This window comes from Rutidosis leptorrhynchoides, chromosome 1 (assembly GCF_046630445.1).
Source record: "Rutidosis leptorrhynchoides isolate AG116_Rl617_1_P2 chromosome 1, CSIRO_AGI_Rlap_v1, whole genome shotgun sequence".
Lineage (NCBI taxonomy): Eukaryota > Viridiplantae > Streptophyta > Magnoliopsida > Asterales > Asteraceae > Rutidosis > Rutidosis leptorrhynchoides.
Genome location: NC_092333.1, coordinates 455,336,217 through 455,355,753, shown reverse-complemented (window position 1 = coordinate 455,355,753; position 19,537 = coordinate 455,336,217). Strand labels below are relative to the sequence as shown.

General features: G+C 34.5%; 1 protein-coding gene across 1 annotated transcript; it reads right to left on the bottom strand.

Moving 5' to 3' along the window:
• Window positions 1-10,141: 10,141 nt before the first annotated feature.
• LOC139873723 (uncharacterized) lies at window positions 10,142-13,454 on the bottom strand. Its single transcript, XM_071861625.1, has 4 exons — window positions 13,027-13,454; window positions 12,057-12,140; window positions 11,871-11,960; window positions 10,142-10,589 (listed from the first exon to the last, which is right to left on the bottom strand). Exons 1-4 carry the CDS (start codon window positions 13,417-13,419, stop codon window positions 10,335-10,337), a joined length of 822 nt encoding a protein of 273 aa, XP_071717726.1. The 5' UTR covers window positions 13,420-13,454; the 3' UTR covers window positions 10,142-10,334.
• Between the last annotated feature and the right edge of the window lie 6,083 nt (window positions 13,455-19,537).

The window sequence follows — 19,537 nt, the reverse complement described above, 5'->3', positions numbered from 1 at the left end:
TTGCCATGTATTTGTACAAATCCTGTAATTGACCCCTGCATGAAGGGAAATCAACATCGTATCTCCATTCCAAAGTCAAGGTTATGGAGGGATACTAAATGTCTACAACTCGTTCATGAAGATCTTTGTGGGCCAATTATGCCCATTTCAAGTGGTGATAAGAGATACATGTTCTATCTAATCGATGACTCTTTAAGGAAATCGTGGGTATATTTCCTAAAAGGCAAGTCAGGATCATTCCACTATTTTAAGATATTCAAGGCTCTGGTCGAGAAGAAACCAGGTCAGCCCATTTAGTGCTTATGAACAAATCGTGGTGATGAGTTTAACTCAACTGGATTTGAATATTTCTCTAAAAAGCATGGTGTGAAACGTCAATTAAAAATTGTATACACGCTACAACAAAATGGAGTGACAGAACGTAAAAAGCGTACAATAATGAATCTAGTGATCTATTCTATTTGAAAAGAATGCTCCTAAAAGTTTTTGGGCAGAGGCGGTTGGTTGGACAAATCATGTTTTAAATAGGTTTCCAACATTAGCTATTAAATATGTAACTGTTGAAGAGGCATGGCCGGGTTTTGGGTTTTTGGATGTGTTGGGGATGTCCATGTTCCAGATGCTCGAAGAATGAAGTTAGAAAATAAAAGCATAAAATGTGTTCTTTTAGGTTTCAAAAGTGAATCTAAAGGCTATCATATGTTTGATCCTACAACTAAGAAGATAATCACTAGTCGTGATGTAGTCTTCGATAAAGAACAAGCCTGGGAGTACAACTCAAGTTATAAAGCCAGTCAATTGGTATAATTAGAATGGAATGATCAAAGTAACAGTAAGGAACACAATGAGCTAATTGTGTCTGATTGTGATGAAGCTGAAACAAATCAACATCAAGAAACTCAAGCAGAGATGCATCAACATGAAGCTGAAGAAAGTCAACCAGTAAGTGATTCTTTGGCAATATGGTAAGGGTTGGATCGAAGAGAAATGAGAGCACATGTATGGTCAAGTGTTTATGTTTCGGGTGATGGTTTGTGTGATGAAGAAGATGAGTCACATGTAATGTTTATGGTAACTTCTGATCCAGTAAATTATGATGAAGTTGTAGAACATGAGAAATGGAGAAATTCTATGGATGAGGAAATAAGTGCCACAGAAAACTATCAAACGTGGAAGTTAGTTGATTTGCCTAGCAGAGCTTAACACATTTGTGTCAAGTGAGTATATAAGACTAAGTTGGATAATCGCGAAATATCAGTAAATACCAAGCCAGATTAGTCGTTAAGGGCTCTACTCACAACAGCAAGGGGTGGATTATATTGAGGTATTCGCTCGTGTAGGTAGATTAGATACGATCAGAATTATCATTTTATAAGCAGCTTTAAGAGGATGGAAGTTACATCAATTAGATGTAAAATAAAATCCTCTTTCTTACATGGAGAGCTACTAGAAGACATATTTGTAGAGCAACCGAGGGGTTATGAGAAGAAAGTGTTAGGATATTAGGACCCAAACAACGCTAGTAATTCTACAAGACTACTAGCCGAGTAGTGATTCTATCAAGATCACTCAAACCCACTTAATGAACGAAAGATAATAAATGCGTAAATGTAAGAACGACACAAGATATAACGTGGTTATATGCAATCGGTGTGATTGCTTTAGTCCACGGACCAACTAGAGAGTGTTTATTACTGAGAATCTGTATTTGGTGTGTTACAATTGCATACAATGAGTTCTACATATAGGAGAAAACAAGAACACCATGACAACTAGCTAGGAATCTTCATCATGACAAGTAATCATCTTGTTTACCAACTAGCCATGCTTTCCACCTTGTAATGGCATGATCACAGCCCTAATTTTAGGTGTAAAGTGATTAACTTTGCACCTAAAGTGAAAGGAGGCCAAAGCATGCTCGGATGTAAAGGTTGCAACTTGCCAACTTGCTGCCAGACACCAGATGCGCCGCATCTGATGTGTGATGCGCCGCATCACTTGCTTTTCACGTTCCAAATTCATGTACCAGCACTCGATGCACCGCATTGAGATGGTGATGCGCCGCATCTGACCCCTGATGCGCCATATCAGCTCAATGCTCCGCATCAATAAATCTCGGACTATTTTGCTCGATGAATGCGCCGCATCCATGTCAAGATGCGCCGCATTTGACTGCTTCACGCTTCCCGAAATCTGCAAAATCCGTGCAAGTGTTGGAACAGTTTTTTTTTTTTCTTCTCGTTTTGTATAAATGTCTCCATAATCTAACAAATCTCCCACTTGGAGACTTTGAACAAAACTCCAATCATATCAATGAATTAACCAAGAACATTAAACCACCTTCGATTATCGCCAAATACCATTTGGGACACGCACGCTCAACACATTCTTCGGATGAGTAGACTTTCGATAAAAGGTCTTCAATACTACTTGTTAAACTTGTAACACCATTCACATCTCTAGCTGGGGTCTTCTCTCATCAATTCATGAGAAGACCAATTGAGGTAATGCAAAACCTCAATTTCTCCGCCGTAACCACCTTAGTAAACATATCGGCAGGATTCTTCTTACCAAGGATTTTCTCCAAGAATAAAGTGCGATCATTTATATGTTGCCGAATAAAATGATACCTTATCTTGATGTGTTTCGTTCGACTATGAAACACTGGATTCTTCCCAAGATGAACCGCACTTTGATTATCACAAGACAAGATGCAATAGTCTTGTCTTTTACCCAACTCACCTAAGAAGTTCTTCAACCACACTAGCTCTTTAGAAGCTTCCGCAATAGCCATGTATTCGGCTTCGGTGGTTGACAAAGCAACACTCTTTTGCAATCGAGATAACCAACTAATCGCCGTCTTCCCCATTGTGAAAACATAACCCGTAGTGCTTTTCCCCGAATCATCACATCCACCCAAATTAGCATCCGCATAACCTCTAAGTATGAGATTGTTTTTGGAGAAACACAATCCCATATTAGAAGTACCTTTCAAATAACGAAGCAACCATTTGACCGCTTCCCAATGCTCTTTTCCCGGATTAGACAAATAACGACTTACAACTCCCACTGCTTGAGCAATATCGGGTCTTGTACAAACCATGGCATACATAATACTACCCACAGCCGATGCATATGGAACCTTTTCCATATCCTTCTTGTCTCTTTCCGTCTTTGGTGATTGACTTTTCGATAACTTTAAGGTGCTTCCCAAAGGCATAGAACGGGCCTTTGAATCTTCCATGTTGAACCTCTCTACTACTTTCTCAATATATTTGGATTGAGACAAGTATAGAGTACCCTTCACACGATCACGCACAATACTCATGCCAAGTATTTGCCTAGCACCGCCAAGATCTTTCATCTCGAATTCTCGGGAAAGTAATCCCTTCAACTTGTTAATTTCGGACATGTTTGAACCTGCAAGTAACATGTCATCAACATACAACAATAAGATTATATATGAAGACTTGAATTTCTTCAAGTAGCAACAGTGATCCGCTTCACATCTTAAATTTTTTACTTTAAACACTTGGTTACCATTAGAAATACTAGTAAAATAGTAGTTGTATTAGAATCTAGTGCTCTCTGATAAAGAACAGCCATAGTCTTATATACTGACTACCCAATTCTAGTAAAATTTTTCAAAATTTTCAATTAAATGAACTCAAAATCATGTTTATACATATTTATGAACGATAAAACTAGGTGTTAACACCGAAATTATTGTTACCTCGGAAAGGACATAAATTGAGAAACAAACCAAAATGTTAAAATTCATTTAAAATGGAATAGAGGACAATAAAAAGGAAAATAAAAGCCAAGTGTGGGAAAAATTACCAAGTTATCTTAAACATATGTCACATATTTCTGTAACAAATAATTGAAGATACTTTTGCTTTGGACTAAACTAAACTGTTTTACCCGATGAAAGAAAAGAAGAGATGGATCTACACGATGAATCAATTCCATCGTTAAAAGGAAGTAAAGTCTTTCGAAAAAGAAACGCGCTTCTTGATTTAGGTCATGAAGTTGTCGTCCAGACCAGCTGTAGGTTGATGAAAAATCTAGAAAAGTCATCTCTAAAATCAGCAGGAAATCCACGGACCTCAGCATCAAACAGGGTCGCCAAGTGGTCAGACTTATCCTAACCATGAGAGGATCTGTCTCGTACAATGGGGGGCACCGTGCAAATTAGCTTGATAAGACTAATAAATCAGATCCCCAGAAAGTATAATCTCCTTAAAGATTAAAAATCAGCTTATAAGCCTGATACTACTCAATCCTTGAGATTGGCCTTAAAGATTGAGAATTCAAACTCATGGAATTCAATGATATCTAAACTCGAGTTTGAACGAGAAAATATTTTGATCAAAATTACAAACCGATTTGTTTTCTGAAAACTCATTTTCAATGCGTTCATTACCATTGAACGTAAAATTCTAGGAATTCACCTGAAATTCATTAGGTCACCTGAACCAAATCGGGTGTCAACCGTAAGAACGGTGGTTGCATAGCATGGTCAAAGACAGGACCTTGTGCCAGACCGGAAAATTATAAGGGTGAGCTTTACTATTGCTCCTACAAAGGATAGTAATTGCGTCTGACACGTTATAGACCATAATTAAAAGCATGTCAGGGGACATTGCCTTAACAGTTGCTTGTTCAACGCTTTCCTTTACAACCGGACGGTAGTTTATCGAAAGGTAATATTCGAAGCAAGTATACTGGACGTGTTGCTTTCCTAATACAAGGTTAGCAAGTGGGTGACACAAAACCATAAGTTTTGAGCTAAAATTTTCAAATCTAAAACCCACCAAACCCACAAAAAGAATTTGTAAACACCGGTGAAGGGTTATTCCGGAAAACTTATCTAGGGTAAAAGCTAGATTTAATTTTCAAAAAAATCAAATGTTTTCATAAAGATCCAATTTCCTAAAGGATCTAAATTTTCATAAGTCATGTGGGACTGTAAACCATATCGTTACTACCATTGTTTATACCGCCGTATTGAAATCACTGATGTACAAAGTGTGAAGAATAAAGAAGTGATTCTAGTATTTCAAGACTATATTGCTTGAGGACAAGCAACGCTCAAGTGTGGGAATATTTGATAATGCTAAAAACAAACATATATTTCGTAGCATTATCCCTCAAGAAAGACAAGCTTTTAGTAGCAATTGTTCTATTTACAAGTGATATTCGTTTAAATAATAAAAGGTGAAGACAAAAGACAGATTCGGCGAATTGAAGATGCAAACGACCAAAAAGATCAAAAGTACAAAATACAATCAATAAGTTTCCAATTATTGATAAGAAACGTCTCAAAATTAAAAGAGTATAAGATTCAAAACGCAAAGTACAAGATATTAAATTGTACGCAAGGACGTTCGAAAATCCGAAACTGGGACCAGAGTCAACTCTCAACGCTCGACGCAACGGACTAAAAATTTCAAGTCAACTATGCACATGAATATAATATAATATATAATTAGTTCTTAAAATTAATATATATATTATATTATATTTAAAAACCGTCGGCATAAAAAAAACAAAGACTTTTGAGTCTCCCCAGCTGGCCATGCGATCGCATGAGCATCTTTTCCAGATCACAGGCCTATAAAAATCGAGCTTTGGTGTAACACAAAACACATCTTTTTCTATCTCTCAATATATCTATACCTAATATTTATATTTATATTTTAATTTTAATTTTAAAATTACTTTTAAATCCTAATAATAAGGGTATGTTAGCAAATGTTGTAAGGGTGTAAGTCGAAATTCTGTCCGTGTAACGCTACGCTATTTTTAATCATTGTAAGTTATGTTCAACCTTTTTAATTTAATGTCTCGTAGCTAAGTTATTATTATGCTTATTTAATCCGAAGTAATCATGATGTTGGGCTAAAAATATTAAAATTGGGTAATTGAGCTTTGTACCATAATTGGGGTTTGGACAAAAGAACGACACTTGTGGAAATTAGACTATGGGCTATTAATGGGCTTTATATTTGTTTAACTAAATGATAGTTTGTTAATTTTAATATAAAGATTTACAATTGGACGTCCCTATAAATAACCATATACACTCAATCGGACACGATGGGCGGGATATTTATATGTACGAATAATCGTTCATTTAACCGGACACGAGAATGGATTAATAGCCACTAGAATTATTAAAACAGGGGTGAAATTATGTACAAGGACACTTGGCATAATTGATAACAAAGTATTAAAACCTTGGGTTACACTCAGTCGATAACCTGGTGTAATTATTAAACAAAGTATTAAAATCTTGTTACAGTTTAAGTCCCCAATTAGTTGGAATATTTGACTTCGGGTATAAGGATAATTTGACGAGGACACTCGCACTTTATATTTATGACTGATGGACTGTTATGGACAAAAACCAGACGGACATATTAAATAATCCAGGACAAAGGACAATTAACCCATGGGCATAAAACTAAAATCAACACGTCAAACATCATGATTACGGAAGTTTAAATAAGCATAATTCTTTTATTTCATATTTAATTTCCTTTATTTTATATTTAATTGCATTTCTAATTATCGCACTTTTATTTATTGTTATTGTATTTAATTGCACTTTTAATTATCGTACTTTTTAATTATCGCAAGTTTATTTTATCGCACTTTTATTTATCGCAATTTCATTATCGTTATTTACTTTACGCTTTAAATTAAGTCTTTTATTTATTTAATATTTTACATTTTGTTTTAACTGCGACTAAAGTTTTAAAATCGACAAACCGGTCATTAAACGGTAAAAACCCCCTTTTATAATAATAATAATATTACTTATATATATATTTGTATTTTTATAAATTTAAACTAATATAGCGTTAAGCTTTGTGAAAAAGATTCCCTGTGGAACGAACCGGACTTACTAAAAACTACACTACTGTACGATTAGGTACACTGCCTATAAGTGTTGTAGCAAGGTTTAAGTATATCCATTCTATAAATAAATAAATATCTTGTGTAAAATTGTATCGTATTTAATAGTATTTCCTGCTAAAATTTAATAGTATTTTATACCCCTTAGCTTTAACTATCATTCACCTTTAAGAGATCTCCCATGGATGAGATGCCCACATATAGAATTGAAAGGTTGGACACATTCTAGCATTAACCAACCACTGAATAACTTTATACTTGATACGAGAAACTAATACGGACCAACACGTATACTACCATTAAAAATGACATCATTCCTTGCTAGCCAAATCGCCTAAAGTGTAGCCAGCCTAATTAGCGTCCAAAAACAACTTGCATTGATATTCAACCCATTAAACCAATCAAGAGAAAATTCCACCATAGAAGATGGTATAACCCATTCAATGTTCCACTATCTAAACAAAGAACTCCACAGTTTATACGAATATGAACAATGCATCACGAGATGCTCTATCGACTCCACATAATTAGCAAACCGCACACATTTATTATCTGAATCTCTCAAACAATTTCGGTAGCTTAAGAATTCCTTAACCGGCACACCACCTTGACTCACAAGTTAACGAAAAAAAGCAACTTTGTACGGGACTTTAGATTTCCAAACAATCTTAATTAATTCAATCAAAATCCGTGCTAATATTAGAAGATAACATAACCCGAACCCCTTCCGCAAGCGAATACAATTTATCGACTGAGTGTACCCATTCAACTACATCCTCCTACGCCACATCTAATTTAAATGGCTGCAACAAAATTAACAGGATCTGTTTTTGACCCAATTCATAAGCGTCTAAAATGTCAGCAAGTCCCAACTCCCAAACCATAAGCGTCTAAAATGTCAGCAAGTCCTAACCTATGGCCTTTATCTTTATTACCTAAGCCCCTTGTATTCCAAGTAGCTAATTTCATTGTAAACTAGTTTTCTCATTACTATCAAACATACCCTCTAGGAAATTACCAAACACATCATCTTTCTTCCCTTCTTTATTTCCTTTAGATGTTAAAAGTTTACCTTTAACCTTGATAGGTTTTCGTGTCATGCTCTGTTCAGTATCACGATTAGAATCACAATGTGCATCATTCACTTCTGCAGACCGAGTCTCCATCTCCAAGTCCATATCTTCATTTAAATCGCGGGATTTGTTCTTTTTACTTTTTGTGACCTTTTGAAGGGTGACCTGCTCTTGTCTCCTTAATATGTTTTAGTTTCGCTTTTTGAGCATTCTTCTTATAAAAAGCACAAGTCGATCTGCAATCTTGAGTAAGACAAATAGACAATCGTGTTTATCTAGTTTTTCATGAGAAAATCTTGCCTTGTGGAAAAAGGACGGTTTAACTGGACTTTCTACATCAAAATAAGAATGAGCATGGGCCGGCCCTATAAACTGATGTTTTCAACATTTGACTTTTCATGTTCCTGGTCGTATTGTTTCCGTGATGAAAGTCATCCTGTGCATCCATAAAGCTGCTTTCCAGGTTTCTTTGTAAGTTATTTGGCATGTTTCTTACAAAAGGGACCGTTTCAACAAACTTTATAGGTTCAAAAGCAGCTTTTTTCTCCATCACCACCCCTCTGTATTTCTCATAAACTTTTAAATTTAAATCGGGAGATGTGCTGTTAACCAGTGGTTGATTGCTATTATCCACCGGATCATTAACAACTTCAAAATTTGAATTTTGATTTAAAGTTTCATCCCTATTTTCAGGTACCAAAGTGACCGGTTCAGGTACCGGAATTTCTCAGTTAAAATGTTCTTCTTCCACATTGAACGGCTCGCCAGAATTATCACTAAGCCCTCCAGAATAATGATCGGTGTTATCATCAATGGACTTATTAATATCATTCACAAACACATCCATATCATCCGGCACTATATGAACTAAAGGATCAAAATACTCCCCAACTTCATGAGCCCACAAGTTTATTGTGCTTCTATCCATTAAAACCGTTGTCGTCTGTTTGTTCAAGATACTAGCAGAAAAAACTTCCATAAAAACAAACAATGATCCAGCTTGAATAAGGTTGTGTGATCCTTTAGGAACAAACAAGATTTCCCCAAAATCTTTCACAGCTGCAGATATATTTTCCACACAGCCATAATCCACCGGAATACCACGAACTTCCACCCAAGTCAATCTTGAATACCTTCCACGTCTACCAGACATTGGGACAATTTTCAGAAATTGATCAACACCTCTACTGTATAAGGGCCCATGGCACACCCTTTGACTAGTCTGAACAAAAGGTTTAATTCATCTTCATGGCATTATCTATACTCAAAAAACCCAAACACTTTTCCAAAGGAAATCGAGATTTATAGCAACTACTTCTAAATTAACTAGTTCTAAATCATCATCAACAACTTCCATGGCATCATCTCAGAAAAAATTATTGGCATCATCTAACGGAAATCATCATCACCTTCAATGTGGATTTTGGGTTTGTGATTTACTCAGATCCTTATAATTCAGCAAATCTATGTTTGTGTAACGTCTAACCACCCGCAGACATAATAAGATTTGCAATAAGAAAAAACAAACACCACATAAAAGTTTCTTTCTAAGTGTCTTGCTAGACACTGAATTAGACCATCACGACGACAACTACTTGTGTTCTTATTATCTTTTTAGCCATACATATAGAATGTTACTTTAGGTAACAAATTTGCATCACTTATATCTATAGAATTAACCCAACACGTATTCACTAACTTTAAATGGGCCAAGAGTAAATGTTTGGTCCCAAACACTACAAACATGACCAGCATTAGTTTGGTTACGATTTGATAACTCAAAATCATTAGAAGTTGTGATGTGGTCCAGCGGTTGGTGGCCTGCCTCCTTGGGCGGGGTTATTATCGCTGCATCAGTATAGTCGAAACGGGAGATGATCGCAACGGGTGGTTTAGTCCCCTCAGGTGATCCGAATCGTTGTTCAAAAAAAAAAAAAAAACTCAAAAGCATTATATACTTGATCAAAAATGCATTAAAGATCTAAAGTTGCATTTTAATGCATGTATCTAAAACATTTATATCTCAACGGCCAACACACTCCCAACTTGATCAGCCCTCAGGGGGCTGACACTCATAGACCACAGTAGAAAATTGAACTGAAAACCAACTATTGTCTAATCCATATTTGAGGCTTAACCCCACATGAAATGCATTATCGATTTTATTTTGATTACTGCATATTTGTCCAATCAATCAAAAAGTTCAGCTAAGGTAACAAAAAGATAATAGAAAATAAACAAACACTTTAGCTATTCAAACGATACAACGTAAACAGCATTTTATGGTAGATCAATCACTAATCCCAGAACCCGAAAAAGGATAACGAAAACTATGAATCAAGCAGGTGAAGGCTGCTCGACTTGAGTTGTAAAGGGGATTGGCTTTGTTGGTGCTGGCAAACGGCCGATGCTATCAACTTTGTCCATCTGTTTAGGTGGAGGTCTTGCTGCTTTTGGTAAAAGTCTACCCTTCTTCTCAAACCACTCGGGTTTTAGTAGAGCACGAAAACCGAGCTTGTTGTAATACACTTTTCTTACGGACCCACCCGCTGCTTCAACCGCTTCTTTTGCACGAACTGTCACCCTTGACACCTGCAAATTATATTTTGTTGCATAAACAAACAGTAAAATTGCTGTATGTACAATTGTACGTATCAGGTTACCTTGCAAGTGCGTATGATCTTCATAGTCCAGATATGATAAAGATATTTTAGTATAACATAAACAGCAAGACACTTATAGTTGGTTTTGCCCAAATGGTCAAAGATGGGTTAACTTCAGCTTGTTTCATTGGTCTTTCAGGTTTATTTGGGCAAAGCTAAATGGGTCCAAATAGATTAAACCCACTCAAAAATTTACAAATCATCATAATGGGTTTGATCAGGCTGGATTGACCCGCTATTTAATTCTTTTTTGGTTTTAACTACAAATAAAAATTTTAAGTACTAGATATGACTACAAGGTTATACTACTAAAAAAAAATATTAATCTACCTTTTAGGACTAAACTAATATAGGTGACTAGTACAAGGTTGCAAGAATTTACTTCTCATAACATATAACAAATATTTAAACCTGCATTATTGACCAGACAATAAGGGCTTGACAATTTTAAAAATTTTCACTTTCGAGAAAATTCCTATTTTATACCATGAGCACCTTGGTCTAAAAAGGCTAAAGGCGCTTCGAGGAGCTGGGGACAAAGCTGAGAGCCTCACAAAGATGAAACAACTATAATTAAAGTGTGATTTCTTCATCACGATTTTTAGTCGTTTTAGTATTCAAATTGCTTCGTCATAATTTTTCCATATCTTATAAATGCTTACGTGTCACAAATACTTCACTTGCAACATAAAAGTAGTCAAAATTAAAGTGTGATTGCTTCAATTTGGTGTTTCAGACTATGGAGACATGAGCTGTTTAGTTGTTTTAGGAACTTGCACTTAGGGTACAAAATAGCCCATTAGAGCATAGTAGTAAGAAGCACAAAAGTACTAGTAAAAATCCACCAATTACACAAGGCGCCTAAGGCACCGCCTTATGTAAAGGTCTCGTAGAAGGGCCCAGCGCCTAGCGCACTTTTTAAAACCAAGTGAACCAGACATCTTAAAATCCTTCAATAGTGATATGTTCAAAAAATCTTATTGGCTATTTTGGCTCTCACATGTATATCACCGATTTTAAGTAATTACTACAAAAATAGCAAATAACTTGAATCTAAAACAGAACAATCGCAACTTGTGTGAAAGGCATAAGCAAAATAGATCCAATCTTATACACTACTGAACTGACAAAGCATGATTTATTATTAGAATTAAAGAAAAAATACGAGGTATCATCAATACTAGTCTAGATGAAACAAAAAGAAGATGACCTCGAGATGAATTGGCCACTGAATCTGTTCTGCACCACGCCCCATCAACCTCACTCCATCTCTAATTTGCTTTCCTATTGCCCCTGTATCCTATATTTCAAAACACGATGCTAAACATTTGATATTTAATAATAATAAAACTAGTCTAGAAAAGAAGATAAATATGATACAATACAATAATATTACCTTGAGAGTTTTCATCGTGATGAGCTCTGAAGAGTCAATCTTCCCTGCATTGATCAACCGTGCGATCTTTCCCAAACCAACTGGCTGCCAAAAAAAAAAAAAAAGAAAAAAAAAAAAAGGTTATCTTATAGAACAAAAACAAGCTTATTCAATGTAACAATATCACCATAGCCGGATATAAAATTTTAAGATAAATTGTTTTTTTTTAAAAAAAACAAAAAACAGGTTAGCTTATATGCCTAAAGTTTAGAAATTGTTCGCTAGTCTGTAAGGTAACTGTAATTTATGACCATCATATCTCTCTTGATGAAAATTTGAATTTTGAATACATATAACACTCCATGAACGAGTACCCAAGTAACAAATTTCTACAATACTTGGCCTAAATTTCACATATAAATGGATTTCTAACAGCATATTTAGGTAAATACAAATCGATTTCTAGCTTAGACGCCGATATATGAATAGATGTATATTGATACTGTATATTTCTAAACTAATCCAATTTCTAGTCTGATGAACTATGAGTGGCTACGAAATACAATCATATACTCAAAGTAATAACTGAACATATTAGCAAAACAACTAGTTATAATATAATTTTAGGCATATAAGCCTAACTCTCTGATAACATTATACTTTCAAAACGTAAATGAATTGTTTTAATTTATTCGAAACCAGTCTATCCAATTACGCATAATCTAGTTATAATACACAAGCCCTACTTACAAATATTATTGATGCTAACAAATACCAAATGAAACTATATCCTAATCTTCAGTTTATATAGGGTTGTAATTGTAATTCACCACAGATAATAATTGATGAATAACATTACAAAAAGATCACATTTTCTAGAGAAATAGTGAGCTATCGTGTGTTGAAACTGATGTAAAACCATACATCAAAACTATATTATACATTATACTTATACAACATCAGTGAAATTGAAAATATGATGATATAATACCTGAAATTCAAGTGAAAAGGGATTATTAAAACCCCTTTTGGGCATTCTACGTCTCAAAGGGGTTTGACCTCCTTCAAAACCAAACTTATGAGTACCTCTTGCTTTCTGACCTTTATGACCCCGACCCGCAGTTTTTCCTTTACCCGACCCGATTCCACGACCTTTTCTCGTTTTCTGTTTTGTTGCACCTTTGTTATTTCTCAAATCGTTTAAGCTCAACAAACTACTGTAGGCTCGATGCTGCGTATCCCCAAATGAATTGCTAAAAATTGGTTTCTGGATAACTAGGTTATTACTAATTGTTGGAGTCGATTTGATTATGGTGTGAATTGATGCATTTTTAATGGTGTTTGATAATAATACACCGAATGGGATTCTTCCTCTACTCAACATTTGATTACTTGATTTGATTTCGGGAAATTGTGATTGTGATGAATACTAATTCGAGGGTTTGATTTAGTTGAACATGACGATGGAAATGGGCTGAAATTTTATATAGCAAGTGCTGGCCCAAGTAAAGTGCTGGCCCAAGTAATAATTTTGGCTCTAAATTTCCTTTTTGATTTGGTAGTCAAGGGTAAGATCCATCGCCAAATAGCTCAGAGTTGGGGCTCGATTTCACACTCTCTGAGGTGCTGTTTGTTTTTTAAGATGTTTTTGTCTGAAGATCTACGGAGCATGCCTGTTAAGAAGATGTGGTCTGAAGGTCTGTATGTTGAATAATGAAGACTTTTTATTTTTATTTCTGCAACATAACTTAATTCTATCTGCAGCACTTAGAATCACATTTCTAAGTCTGAGAGACTGCAGACATAATAAGACATTATTTTATCTTTTGTCTTCAGAAAAACAAACTGTCTGCAATAAAAACGTCTGCGGGCGCGCAGACATAAGACATAATAAGGTCTGCAAACAGGAAAACAAACAAAAGATTACTCCGTATTACACCTCCAGGTAAAATCTTTTTTTTTTTTTTTTTTTGTATTGTATTCATTTATTATCCGTTATAGAAAAAGTTCAAACCTTTTTATATTTGTTTCATATTCTTATTTCTTACTCAAGGGCGGTACTTAGGCTATGCACAGGAAGGGTTGCTCGCCCCATTCGGCTTTAAAAAAAGTACACTAATTTTTTTTTTCTTTTTATTAAAAAATAAATTTTTTTTAAGTGTTTATTTCTTGTCACTAGTTTTAACCCCGTGTTCTGCCACTAGTGAGATTGTGTAGAGAAATCGAGTTAAAATGATTTGTTAATTTTTATTGATGCATGTTCTCAGATCAAGAGACGCTGTAGAGTTCTGGTAGCAACCAATTTTATATTGTGTTTTGTTATATTGTAATGTCATCAATTAGAAATTGTACACTTACGAAGGTTAGAAATTAATATCATTACCACTGTGCACCGATAAGAATTTGCTGTAAATCATGGCCCTTTGGAATCTTTTTCAGGGCTTCGCCCGTTTTCCTTTTAAGTTGTTAAAACCGTTTTGAGTCATTTTTTAACTACATTGTCAGCTTACCCGCGGTGACGGTACCAGAATTTTTTTTCACCGGGGACAAAAAAAAAAAAAATTTAAAACCGTAGCAATTTTTTGGCCAAAATATTGAGGTTTTGGGACAGAAAATGGAGGTTTTTAGGCAAATTATGGAGGTTTTTAGGCAAAATTTGAAGGTTTGTGGGCAAAATTTGAAAATTTTGGAGTAAAATTTAGAGATTTTTGGGCAAATTTTGTAAGTTTTGGGGCAAAATATTTAAGTTTTGGGGCAAAAAAAAAATCCACGGAGAGCAAAGTCGAAAAATCCAAAATTTTTACACTGAAAATTGTAAATCCACTGGGGGCGGCTTCCCCCGCTTGTCCCTTCATAAAATCGCCCCTGCTTACTCGTTTGAATCCGTTACAAGATGTTTTGATATGAAGTTGACAAAGATGGTACACATAGATAGCAGAGGCCGAATGCCGAATGGTCTGCATTAGTAAATGGGGGGACGATAGAGTTTAATAGGTCATACAAAGCAAGAATCATGAAAATGATCTAATTATACATCTTTTTGGTACATAACAAATCGAACCCGACAGTAGTTCAAGGATACTTGATAATATAAAAATAAGAAGTCGTTAAAAATCCATGAAAAGCACAACTTAAATATCATTTGAAATGATGGACTAAAAGTACATAAGTTTTCAAGCCATAGGAGTATGACCATAAACAACTTTCGACCTCAATATCATTAGTAATGATAAACTAAACCTACTTATTTTCTGTATATAAGGCAACAGATTTCAGTGAAACGCGCAACTTCAGAATAAAAGCACCAGTTAATTTTTTGTTTCATCACGAATTAGGGTTCATACACCCAAATCATACCCCAAGAACCCCAATACTTCAAGTTATTAGGTCCTTGACTCAACACCTACCCATCCCCTAACCAAAAACCAAAATCACACTATAAAATCAAGTTAGGGTTTTTACCACAAGTGTATAGGAACACTAGAACACAACTACAACAAGCTAGAACTTCAATGAGGGTTGGATTTAATTAGCTTCCTCTTCTCAATAATCAATTTTCTCTCTCTAGATCTTTCTCACTCTAAGGTTGGTGTGTGTTTGAAAGTGATGAAGTGTGACCTCACCATAAGGTTATATATATATATATATATATATATATATATATATATATATATATATATATATATATATATATATATATGTGTGTGTGTGTGTGTGTGTGTGTGTGTGTGTGTGTGTGTGGTGAGGATCCAGAGAAAACCAAAGGTAAGAGAGAACTCATAGAACTCACTGACTAAGCTCAATCGGTATGCAGATTGACTCAATCTGTGAGTTCCATGGAATCTCTCTCTCGCCCTTAGTTCTCATGCAATCCCTTCAATATATATATATATATATATATATATATATATATATATATATATATATATATATATATATATATATATATATATATATATATATGTATAGTGCGATCAATGGTGAAGTAACTAATTGGGGGAAGCGGGAGGAAGCAATTTTTTTTCGTTTTTTTAAAAAAAAAAACTTTGTTCACGAACATTATAGATTGGATGAAAATATGAACATTTAAAAATAACACTTTTTGATAAATGTTTTTATTTTGGCGGAAAAACGCTAGAAGAAATAATATATAACAATTATCGTGTGTTTTCGAGCGTATTTTGAGGGTTTAGAAATTAGGGTTTAGATATTAGAGTTTAGATATTAGAGTTTAGAAATTTAGGGTTTAGGGTTTAGATTTAGAATTTAGATTGAGTTTTTAACACGAACGGTTTAGAGTTTAGGGTTTAGTGTTTTGGGTTTAGGGAATAAACCTAAAATCCTAAACTCTAAATCGGGCTAAATTTTGACAAAAATTACATCACAAAACATGGAAAAAAAAACGTTCAAAGATTAACATTTTTCACGATCAATATTATCTTGAATGTTATTTTTGTCGATCATTTTTCTGCATAAATAATAACATTAATCACGAAGTGTCCTTTTTAAATATTCATATTTTCGTATGATAAAAATTAGAAAAAAAATCAAATTTTTAAAAAAAAAAAATTTACTTCACCCACTTCCCCCCAATTTGTTAATTCCCACTGATACTACCCTTATATATATATATATATATATATATATATATATATATATATATATATATAAGGAGTAGGATCAGTGGGAAGTAACCAATTGGGGGAAGCGGGGGGAAGTATATATATATATATATATATATATATATATATATATATATATATATATATATATATATATATATATATATATATATTGAAAAAACTTTGTTCACGAACATTATAGATTGGATGAAAATATGAACATTTAATAAAGAAACTTTGTGATAAATATTTTTATATTGGCGGGAAAACTCTCGATAAATTAATATATAACAATTATCGTGTTTTTTGAGCGTATTTTGAGGTTTTAGATATTATGGTTTAGAAATTTGGGGTTTAGAAATTTAGGGTTTATGGTTTAGATTTAGGATTTAGATTGAGTTTTTAACACGAACGATTTAGAGTTTATGGTTTAAGGTTTAGGGTTCGGCAGTGGCGAAGCTTAAACTTTAATATTGAGGGGGCGAAATAATTTAAAGAAAATATAGTGGCTTGCATATAAATAAAACATACGTGGAAGCTTTGGAATGTTTAGCCTCCTGATTTTATTTTCAGTTATGGCTAGGTTGTCTCATGACATACGAAGTAATGATTTAAACCTAAATCACTATTTATTTATATTATTAGGTTAGTAGCTATTAATAAAAGGGAGGTGATCCTCACACATCACTTTTAGATCAATGTACTGTAACACCCTAGGCAAATCCCACATCGCCCACGAACATGAGTGATCATGGGATTATAAGGTAATACTCACGCTTAAATGACACAACGCGTTTTGGGATCACAGGCAGATCAGATGTGCGAGTACGTTGCAGTTAAGCGTGCTCGAGCGAGAGCACTACCAGGATGGGTGACCTCCTGGGAAAGTGCTTCTCGTGTGTGGTCGCCAAGAAAAAGCCGTACGCCTGCGGGCAAAGCGGACAATATTGTGGTCATGTTAAGCTGGGGTGTTACAGAATGGTATCAGAGCCACTCATGTGCCGTTGGGGGTGGTGGGGCAAACCTCATCGAGGACGATGAGTCCCTAAGGGGGGTGAATGTAACACCCTAGGCAAATCCCACATCGCCCACGAACATGAGTGATCATGGGATTATAAGGTAATACTCACGCTTAAATGACACAACGCGTTTTGGAATCACAGGCAGATCAGATGTGCGAGTACGTTGCAGTTAAGCGTGCTCGAGCGAGAGCACTACCAGGATGGGTGACCTCCTGGGAAAGTGCTTCTCGTGTGTGGTCGCCAAGAAAAAGCCGTACGCCTGCGGGCAAAGCGGACAATATTGTGGTCATGTTAAGCTGGGGTGTTACATGTACATCTAATTATCTATTTTACCTTTAATTATACTTACAATAATAATATAAGTTCAACTCCGTAGATTAATCTATGGGCATAACTGTAAATTTATGAGACAAAAATGTACATGAATCAAAAAGTGGTGAGTGAAGATCTCTTATTAATAAAAACTATAATACTAATACTAATAATAATTATAATTAATTAATAATAATACCATAATAGTAACAAAAACAACACCATAAAAATATTTTATTGAATAAGATAGAAAGAAGAATATATGAGATGAACCTCTTTGATTGAGACAATAATCTAAGTTTCACGGAAGCAAACGCAACGGGGGAAGTAAGCGCATGGACTTTTTATATAAAGTTTGAAGAAAAAAAAAAACTTAACTGAAATGCCACAATAACATTATTTGGGGGGCTAGAATCAAAACTTGGTACATATGGTCCCTACATAAAACTAAATTGCTACTAAGGACAAAAGTTTCTGGGGTGGCTAGAGCCCACTCCTGCCCTTTATAAGCTTCGCCATTGGGGTTCGGGATTTTGATTTAGGGTTTAGGGATTATACCCAAAACAATAAGCCCTAAACCCTAAACTATAAATCGGGCTAAATTTTTACTAAAAGTACTTCACAAAACATGAAAAATAACGTTAACATTATTTACGATCAATATTATCTTGAATGTTATTTTTGTCGATCGTTTTCCCGCCTAAATAATAACATTCATGACGAAGTGTCTTTTTTAAATGTTCATATTTTCGTGTGATCTTGATTCCTGAAAAAAATTAAAAAAAATAATAATTTTTCTTCCTCCAGCTTTCCCTCGATCGGTTACTTCCCCATTATATATATATATATATATATATATATATATATATATATATATATATATATATATATATATATATATATAGGCAGTATCAATGGGGAAGTAACCAATCGGGGGGAAGCGATTTTTTTTTTCTTTTTTTTTTTTGAATTTTTTTTCCGGCGTCAAGATCACACGAAAATATGAACATTTAGAAAAAAGACACTTCGTGATGAATGTTATTATTTAAACGGAAAAACGATCGACAAAAATAACATTCAAGATAATATTGTTCGTGAAGAATGTGAACGTTTTTTTCATGTTTTGTGAAGTAAAATTTAGCCCGATTTAGAGTTTAGGGTTTAGGGTTTATTCCATAAACCCAAAACACCAAACCCAAAACCCTAAACTCTAAACCGTTCGTGTTAAAAATTCAATCTAAATCCTAAATCTAAACCCTAAATCTAAACCCTAAACCCTAAACTTCTAAACCCTAATATCTAAACCCTATAAACCCTAATATCTAAACCCTAATATCTAAAACCTCAACATACGCTCGAAAAACACGATAATTGTTATATATTACTTCTTCGAGCGTTTTTCAGCCAAAATAAAAACATCCATCACAAAGTGTCTTTATTAAATGTTCATATTTTCATCCAAACTATAATGTTCGTGAACAAAGTTTTTTCAAAAAACAAAAAAAAAAATTGCTTTCCCCCGATTGGTTACTTCCCCTTGATCCTA

Bases quoted from the DNA above. Each gene is read 5' to 3' on its own strand.
- LOC139873723 (XM_071861625.1), bottom strand. From the start codon at position 13,419: ATGTTGAGTAGAGGAAGAATCCCATTCGGTGTATTATTATCAAACACC. The intron at 11,961-12,056 runs GTAATATTATTG...TTTGAAATATAG, and splicing joins TCACGATGAAAACTCTCAAG to GATACAGGGGCAATAGGAAA. The intron at 10,590-11,870 runs GTCATCTTCTTT...TATAATTTGCAG, and splicing joins AGTGGCCAATTCATCTCGAG to GTGTCAAGGGTGACAGTTCG.